The sequence below is a fragment of the Egretta garzetta genome, unplaced genomic scaffold, assembly GCF_000687185.1.
Source record: "Egretta garzetta isolate BGI_Z169 unplaced genomic scaffold, ASM68718v1 scaffold575, whole genome shotgun sequence".
In the NCBI taxonomy this organism is placed as follows: domain Eukaryota; kingdom Metazoa; phylum Chordata; class Aves; order Pelecaniformes; family Ardeidae; genus Egretta; species Egretta garzetta.
The window spans coordinates 1,037,889-1,047,436 of record NW_009259790.1 but is presented as its reverse complement, the minus strand read 5'-3'; the positions used below and the strand labels follow the sequence as shown (position 1 = coordinate 1,047,436).

The 9,548-nt window shown below is 36.8% G+C and overlaps 2 protein-coding genes across 2 annotated transcripts in view; both read right to left on the bottom strand.

The window, feature by feature from the left end:
- The window catches only part of SNX29 (sorting nexin 29), a 138,382-nt gene extending 138,228 nt beyond the window's left edge, over positions 1 to 154 (bottom strand). The window contains exon 1 of the mRNA XM_009639592.2: positions 37 to 154. Within this exon, the coding sequence (XP_009637887.2) occupies positions 37 to 154 (118 nt within the window). The remainder of the gene's footprint in view (positions 1 to 36) is intronic.
- Positions 155 to 1,247: 1,093 nt separating this feature from the next.
- TNFRSF17 (TNF receptor superfamily member 17) lies at positions 1,248 to 3,847 on the bottom strand. The gene is made up of 4 exons (XM_009639574.2): positions 3,841 to 3,847; positions 2,758 to 2,964; positions 2,290 to 2,421; positions 1,248 to 1,504 (listed from the first exon to the last, which is right to left on the bottom strand). Exons 1-4 carry the CDS (start codon positions 3,845 to 3,847, stop codon positions 1,248 to 1,250), a joined length of 603 nt encoding a protein of 200 aa, XP_009637869.2.
- Positions 3,848 to 9,548: the final 5,701 nt, after the last annotated feature.

Here is a 9,548-nt window from a genome sequence, read left to right as displayed (position 1 = left end):
AAAAAAAAAGTACAGAAATTGTGAAACCTCTAATACAAAAAAATGGCAAAGAAATGAAGTAATTTTCTGAAATGCTGTAGCCTCCTTTTAAGGCATCATCTTGCCGGTTTGTATTTGCACGCTGTCTCACTACAGTGCTATGTTTTTGCCACATGTTGGTCCACACAGTGTGGGGCAACAGAGCTTAACTTTTTTTTTTTTTTTAACAGTTCCTAGATAAAGTGATAATAAATTTAATAGCTCTGTAGGCCTATTTTGGAAGCTTTGGCTATGCGTGGCCAGACCTACACAGCTAACTCGTTACTGGCCCAAACTTTGTGGTCAGACTCCTAAAGGTGCTGTAATAGCGATTGTTTATAGATTTTGTGACATTATTTACTAGTCTTAAAACATTTTCATTTATCAGTCACGCAAGAGCCTGAAATAGAAAGTTATCCTTTCAGTTTTCCAGGAATAAAACTGGCCAAATATTAGGAAAATAACAATGCTTGCGAGGCAAGGTGACAAAAGTATATCACTAATTTTAGGCAACACAGTAGCCTAGCGTGACTATTATCTAATCAACAGTCCTTGTACATATAACAAGGGTAAGTAAAAAAAATCAGTAAAATAGAAAGAAATCTTTATGGAATACAGTCTGGAAAACATTTGGCACTTAACGGAAAGCCTGTGCCATCAAGAAATACATTGGGATAGCAGGTGTGGTGCTCCACAGCACCACAACCTCCCTTAGTGTGATGCAGCGATGCTATCTGAACTGGGGCGACTCCATACTCTACAAAGGTATTCATCATTAGAACATTGCTACTTCAAGCATCATAGGGGCTATTTGAAATTCTACTTTACAAGGCTAGGGATGTAATGTGGGTCTTCATTTCTGCCTCTTGGAATGTTCCCTGTGTACCATCAAGCAATTTTTGGCACAAGATCTGAGTTTAACATAAAATATACGTTCACAAACTTATTTATTGATGGGTTTTTGTATATCTAGCATAGGTAGATACAAAGGCAGAAAAAGTCATCCTACGTAGGGACTTCCAGAAATTAAAAATCCCAGTAACTGGTTTAGTAACTGAAAATAATGTAGAAATACTTGACCAAAGAGAGACTAGAATTAAAAATAATATGACAATATTAATGAAAGCTCAATGGAAGATCTATAAGGATGATGTACTAACCTCCTCCACTGCCTGCAAGTATTAAGATAACTCATTTATTGTTAAGCAGTAAAAATACACTTTTCATAGTCACCCAGCACCCAGAATATAGTTGCAATAATCAAAAGATTTTGTGGTAACTAGAACAGTAGCTCCTTCTTCTGTAGCTGGTAGTGGAAATGAAGTTTCACAGCCAGTCTGAGGTTTTACCAAGCCACAGTCACTGCAAGTGCATTCTTCCACTGAATACATTAATGTTTCACTTTGGAGAGAGTGTCTAATTCCTTCTGTATTCACACGGCTTTCAGTATTAGCCTTGAGAATATTATTCAGCTCCACAGAACAGTCTGTAAATATACAGAAGTTAATTTAGTACATACATCAAACTATACCAGACATTCAGTTATTAAAGATCCAACTTTCATTATGTTCCAACTATGTTCCTAACCTTAGTGAAAGTTTTCAGATATAGTGAAAGCATTAAGATGCAGTTATATATTATAATCTTTTGTTCCATGACAATATGCCCCCTATACTTCAGGATAAGCTTTTAAGTAATCTAACACATGTTTTCTAGCCAGTTATTATTTATTGGCTGAACACTCAACAAATATTAGTATTCGTAAAATGTAAAAAGAACTTAATTTTATTCATCTTCCCAAAATATACCACGTACGCTTCTCACAGGCTAGAATGTTAAGTAAAATTATTCAATATCTTGTAAGATGGAAAGCTAATATTGAATGTGTATCCTCTACCTGGGTGGAATTCCTTTTGCATTCAATGAGAAGAGAATGAAACCCTTATAACGGTCTTTTGCTGTTGAGGGTCCATAAATGATTTCTCAAACACAAGCAAGTATGCCAGGTATGAATATGCAACACAACAGTCCTGACATGATCCAGAAGCAGCAAAGAGAGATTGCTGCTTTTACAAGTTATCATCTGGATATTTTATTCCCTAATAACTTCAATAACTTCATGGAGGCTATTTGAGGAATAAAAACAATCCAACAAAGATTATCAGTTATCAGAATCCAGAATATAAATGATATGCAAAATTTATATATGGCAACAGTAGCTAAAATGTACAATGATCTAAATTTATTTGATAAAGAATCTTATTTCTTCACCTGTGTTTTTCAGGTTTTCTTTTAGGTGCTTTAGGTGCTTCCATTTAAACAAGACCATTAAGGTGAACAGAGTGAGCATTAAAATTACTCCTAAGCCCAAACAAATCCAAAGAACTCCACTTGAATCAATACCTTATGAAATAAGAGAGATGCATTAAATTAATTGTAAGCAATAACCAATGAAGAGTAAACATGTCCAATGCATAAAACTTCGTCTACATCAAAGGAGCAATTTCCATTTCTATTGAGTGACAGCTCAAGCAAAGCTTGAGAACCTTAAAAATTTATTCTTAACATACTCACACAGGACACCCTGCATATGTCTATAATATTTTGAGCCCATATATTATTCTGATAAACTCTTTCCAGGTTTTAGAGTTCTTTAAGTTTTTATGCTTACCATTCTATGTAAATTACAACATTAAAATGCCCAGCACAGCCACAAAGTATTGCAGAAATATTACTTACTCTTATCACAGTAGTTTTCACACAAAGGCGGCGGTGTACTAGAACATCGAAGATGACAAGGCTTACAAGAGAGCAGCAAATTATCAAAGTACTCATTTTTGGGGCAGCGTGCCATCAGGGTCAGTAATTGGGGAACTGGAAAGCCACAGAAATGGTAAAAGAGAGAATCATCTACAAAGGGCTTTTCAGTTCTCAGTTTTAGCAAATCTAAGAACAGCCAGCAGTAATAGTTAGATTTCGATCACAGCTCTGCTACATAGTATCATGTTAAATAAAAAGGATTTCACTCTGAGGCCCCCAAGGAATTACTGTTCCTTTTTTGGCAATTCACAATTGTAGAAAAACTGAACAGCTGCACCAGATTATTTTCAATGTAAATTTTGTCTGAAACAGAAAATGGTTATTTATAGAAGACATTTCTTGAACAGGTGCTAAACATTACAAACTGTAGAAAAGCAAGAAGATCTCCAAACAGGAGATCATAATTGTTCTTGTCTTTAGAATTCCATGGGTTTTTTCATGGTGATGGGCTGCAGTAATTATGTTTTCCTGTAATGCGCAAACTATGCAATGCTTATTTTTTGTTCTTATTGTCCCAGTCCAAGGAGCATAAGATGAAAAAAATAGAGGCAGGGGGCATAGCAGTAAGAAGGTACAACCAGTTCAGTTTCTAGATTTGCCGCTGACTCATTCTGCAACTTCAGACAACTTCCTTCATACCTGTTTCCCTGGATTTAAATGAGATACTGTTAAAGTAAAAGTTCAACAATTACTTCGCAATTGTGTTGTACAAAACACACCTAAGACCTTCAGTTATAACAGAAAGAGAAAATCTAGAGATTCAGTCACTGGGCTATTGCTCCTCAATTCCAAATTAGCCTCATTTTTGCTTGGTTCATTTTTGGGGGTTTAGCTGGTTTTTTTATTATAAACATAGCTATATGAGAAATTTAATAAGATTACATTCTAATTGTGGAAGAAGAGATATATAAATATTTTACAATTTTGATTCAAAATATTATCTGCATTTTTTCCCTTATTTTTCCATAACACAGAACCGTCACCATACTGAGACTGCAGTACCCGGCATGGAAGAATGCGTGGGCCATAGATTTCATTTTTGTGGTAAAGTGTATACGACACCTCCCCAGCTAGGTGATGGGGCACACTGAGCACACATAGATTTGTCTGTGTCTATGCAGTGAGTGTAACATTTCTGAAAATGCATTTGGTCTTCTCCCAGGAAAAAAAAGCTTGAAGAACATACTGCCACAATGAAAATAATTTACACAGTTTGCTTGTATCTTGACTTTTTGATCTAATAGAATTTATTTTAAATACAAAGTAATATCTAGCAAGTTGCAATAACTGCCTCTATCCAATATCACTGCCACAGATAGATTAGAATTACAGGCTTACTTATAGTTAAATTTCTCCTTGACATAATTAATTGCCTTTTTGACTACAGAAAGAGCAAAGAAAAATATTGTATAAGCAATTGTAATTTCATACCACATTACTATGAGATTTATTTTCCCATGAAATGTACCATGTGGGAATTCACAAACTGTTTTCAGTGAATAGTCTAACAAAGCAATCTGTATTCTAGTCTCCAGCAGATGGAACTGCTTATGCAATGTGGCTTCTGCACTTGTTTCTATAGCCCAGGTGCACAGCTGCAGGCTTTCTATTACAGACTTTTTTCCCTATTCAAGATTAGTGGATAAACAGGAATTGACAAAATCTGGCTTAGGTGTGACAAAAGAAAATATGGATACAGACCACAGGTGATGCCAAAAATTTCACCAGGAAGCCCGTGCTGGTGCTGAAGTCATAAAACTGGTTCTGACTTGCTTCATACATTCACACTCTAGGGGAAGAAACACAAGTTAGCACTAGAATATTATTCCTATTTCTGATGAAGCACCATTTGGTAGCTTATGCATAGAGTGATTTGAGGTTTTGCTTTTAAGATACTGTTTAACCTTCTCAATCATGGAGAGGACAATCACATTCTCAACTGTAATCTGTGAACTGTGAAAGAATCTTCATGGTATGATATGTAAGGACAGACAAGCTGTGTCCAAAGCTTTAATCTTTTATCAATATAATTCCATTGACTTCAGTGAAATGCTCTCTAATTTTACTTAAATAGAATATTTTCCTGTGCCACAACTTCCCATTGTTCTTGCATTTTTATATTCATATCTATAACTTTTACCGAGACTGCTTATTATTTTAGAAAGGAACCAGCTCACTAATTCTGTAATTATTTTCTGCAGCTGGTTCCAACACTACACATCTGCAGGATAGGTACAGTCTTTACTGTAGTAAAATTCCTTGTGAAATCAACAGCTCTCAAATTCCAAAATTTTCGAACTATATCACAGCCGCTAAACGCTTCTAACATTATTTTAGTAGTCTAGGGAAATCACATGTGCCCTATAACAGATGAATGAACCAGTTCCTTGATCAGTTTCACACTTTTTTTTTCCAGCTGTATCAGTGGTGGGGGGGAGGACTGTCTGTGTTTCAGCTGCTTTCATTACAGTTTTCTTGCCTCATTTGTTTATGACAGATAATGACACGGGGTTTATTTATTTTGACTTTTGACTGAATTGCGAAGGTATATTTCTTTCAAACACCAGCTTTCTTCAACAAGAATTTTGCTAAATAGGTAGGTTGATAGCATTTTGGTAATAATTCACAGCTTCGCAGAGAAAAGAAAGAAATTCAGATTGACAGTGGTGAGTATTTTTGCTGGGAGATAGCAGAATGCTGTTGTTAAATAGTGTGTAGAAATCCCAAGTAGGCAACACAGATAATACTAAGCTTGAACAATGACAATTGATAAGCTCCTTAAAGTTCAGTGGTGTTATCATGAAGAAAGAAACCTTGAAATGCTTGCTAGCAATAAGTTCTGTTAAACAGAACACCTTTGTGTGCCACTTCAGGTCTTCTTCAGAATTTTTTTTAATGGAAGAGGGATTTTATTGAGATGTGACTGACTTCTCCCATATGCAGCCACATTCTGTTTCACTGACCAAAGAGGAAAAAACAACACTTAGCACTCCAGAAGTCAACACATGTAGTTCCGTTACTGTTTTCAAAACAACAGGCCTAAAACAAAAATGCACACAGATACTTACAAGTTATCTTCAAAAGGTATTGGCTGAAAGAGGTAGCTTTCTTTGGAAAACATTAGTCTAACTTTCCTGCATACCTGCATGGGTAACATTTATCTACTTTGCAGGAACAGTACAAAGTAATTTTATTAAAATTCGCTAAAAGCTCTCAATGAAAATTATTAAACCCATGCAAAGTTTGAGTTCATAGAATCATAGAGTACCAGGTTGGAAGGGACCTCAAGGATCATCTGGTCGAACCTTTCTTGGCAGAAGCAAGATCTAGACAAGATGGCCCAGCACCCTGTCCAGCCGAATCTTAGAAGTGTCCAATGTTGGGGAATCCACCACTTCCCTGAGGAGATTATTCCAATGGCTGATTGTTCTCATGAAAAATTTTCCTCTTGTGTCCAGTTGGAATCTCCCCAGGAGTAACTTGTACCCATTACCCCTCGTCTTTCCCGTGTCTTTCCCCTCATCTTTCTCCTTGTAAGAAGGGAGTCTCCATCTTCTTTTTGGCCACCCTTCAAATACTGGAATATGGTGATAAGGTCTCCCCTAAGCCTTCTTTTCTCAAGGCTGAACAAACCCAGTTTTCTCAGCCTTTCCTCACACAGCAGGCTACCCAGGCTTTTGATCACTTCTGTGGCCCCTCTCTAGACTCTCTCCAGCCTGTCCACATCTTTTTTGTATAGCTGGGACCAAAATCAAATACAGTATTTCAGGTATGGCCTGACAAGTGCCAAGTGGTATAATGACTTCTTTGTCTCTGCTGGTTATGCCCTTGTTGATGCAACCCAGCATCCTGTTGGCTTGCTTTGCTGCAGCAACACACTAGGCTCGTATTGAGGTGGTTGTCCCCCACAACCCCCAGGTCCCTTTCCACAGAGCTACTCCTCAGCCAGGTAGATCCCAGCCTGTGCTGCACTCCTGAATTGTTTTCCCAGGTGCAAGATCTTACATTTGTCTTTGTTGAACTTTGTTATGCACTCCTGCTCCACTTACTACTGTAATGTATCCTACAACTGATACATATTTGATATGATATGGTACTATTCATAAGAAGTGTGAAGAATGGGCTTAAAAAGAGAAATGTTGATCTAAAAGCAACAAAAGAAACAAGATATGTCTAGAGTGGGTATACACACTACTTATAACAGTGCTTCTCTACGCCCACTGTTGCTATACTCAAATATGACTAGAAGTTCAGGGAAAATGTACTGAAGTAGTCAACACAACCACCATTTAAATTGGCACTCAACAGTAAGAATACTTTCTCTGATGCAGTTAATGCAGACATGATTTCATCCCTGAAACTTACAAATTTCACTTCTGAAATGTAAAGCGACACCCTTAAAGAACCTTCTGGAAAGATGACCAGTTTTATAGCTCAGATTCTTCTGAGGTTCAAAAGGAAGTCTGAAATCAAACTTTAGGCTTCTGTGCTCTACTAAAGCAAAGTCATTCCCTATCATTGATAATTTACATGTAAGATACATTCCAAAAGATACTACTATGCATCAGATGCGATGACTCTTTTCTAGAAAACTAGATGGCTCTCAAACAACTGTCTTAACTCACACAAGTCTAAGGTCTGGTCTGAATCTGGATGTCCTGATGAAACAGTTATGAGTTCATGATGTGGACCTATGTTTTCCTTTCCAGATCATAGCATCTTTCTGCATGATCGAGGTGGGGGAGAAGGAATACCATTTAGGTGAGGTGTTCTATGTGTTCTATGTCTAAGTTTGAAACTCATGTGATTAAATCAGCAGTGCTTTTCTCAAGCAGATTAAGAAGCTAACATTTGTGAAGAAGTAACTGAAGTCTTGATGTGTTCAGTAAAAAGAACCCATAGCTGCTGGTCTTACTGAGGGTGTCACTGGTAATACAAAGAGTTCAGAGTGATAGTGGAAGCAATGATGGTAACTTTGTACAGTTTTACGTCCTCCAGGCAATTCGCATTCTTGCCCTTTCCATAACTGTCTGCCCGTGTTTTGACAGAGCAACACCGACAGTAGTTTGGAAGAAATTGCATAAACCAAATAGTAATATTTTTTTAAAAAATACATATTCTCAAGGCATACTGTAAACTCAGTGCTGTTATGTAGGACGTTTTTAAGATGATCTATTGATGCCACACAAGTAGCCTCACCTTGAGGCAGAGATGCTTCCCAATAGATGTAACCCAAACATAGGACTTCTGGGAAAAATATTAAAGAGAGGAGCATAAGACTTGATATTACTTTGTGAGACAATTAACAATGAAAGTAACTACAGAGTATAACTCCTACCATAGGTAGTATTATTAGAGTCTTCACAACTACTTTACTTTTTGCTATCAAATTCTTTCCTAGTCCAGAAGCAGTGCATCTGGTTTTACTTATTAGCAATGGCTTTTCTCTCCACAACAGCATGCTGACATTGTACTTTAACACATCTGCTATATGATATGCAGAAGTGTTAATATTGTGATTCCTAAAATACTTTGTCACTCAAATGTAGTAAGATATATTCTAAATCAGAACTATTTTGGCATAAAGATGATTCACATTTAATTAGTAAAACTGGTTTGTAGGTCACCAAAGATGTGGTTAGATCACAGCTAAGCTGATTAAATGTCTTGGTGTTAGTGAAAGGGATAGTCCTGCTCTTCACCCTACAGTATCCTGAAGCACAAGGACGGGCTCTAAGGCTTACCTGACCACAGGCTGAATCAGGTCATAGAGTTTTACTCCCTAGGGCCTGGAAAAAAGGCCACAAACAGAACAGAAGAAAAGATAAGCAGCTCATTACCTAGTGGGGATGTGAAACTAAGTAAGTCCACCACAGAAGTACAAATTCAGCAAACTAATGCACCAATGTCTTAATTTTAAAAGTACAGTAGAAATTAATTTTTGTCTAATTATTTGATATTGTGTATAAGGAATCACAAGATATTGTGGCAGATATGCCTACACTCTCTATAACCAGTTGACCAGAAACAGTTTTCCTGTGTGGCTAACTAGAGTTCAAACACATTTATCATAAGACACAGAATTAAATACAAAAAAGTCTCATCTTTTCAATCAGACTCTAGGAAACATCACCTCAATTAAAAGGATAAATACAGCTCATTTCCTCAGAGCTCTGGAGAACATTGCTGAGTCTTATAGCGATAATTTTCCTCCTATGGTTGGACTACTATTTCCCAAAACTTACAGCCTTTAGAGATAAATGAATTTTTTTTTTTTTTATAGAGGTACCCCAAAACACAAAACCTTGATTATTAAGTAATACATTTTTCAACCATAAGAAACTGGGGAGCAATGACAGTAAAGGGTGTCTAACGTGTCATTCATATAAACAACCACCATACAAGTCAGTCATCTCTCCTTAGCTATATATAGTTTTCTTGATATATGTAATGACACAACAGAGGCACCAAATGGCAGAAAAGTTATGAGAAATTACAGTTGTCATGGCCTGTTGCCCTTGTTTCCTGCACATCCTAACATTGAAAAATCCTGCTTCTCAAGGGTCTGAAAGCAAGCATATAATCAGAAGATCTTGATAAACAATAATTCCTAGTGACAGACCTTGCTACATGTCTAAACCACAAGTTATTTCAAAATCTATGTTCTGTGGTTCACCTGCTGTTTTCACTGACTACATGAGACTCCTCAG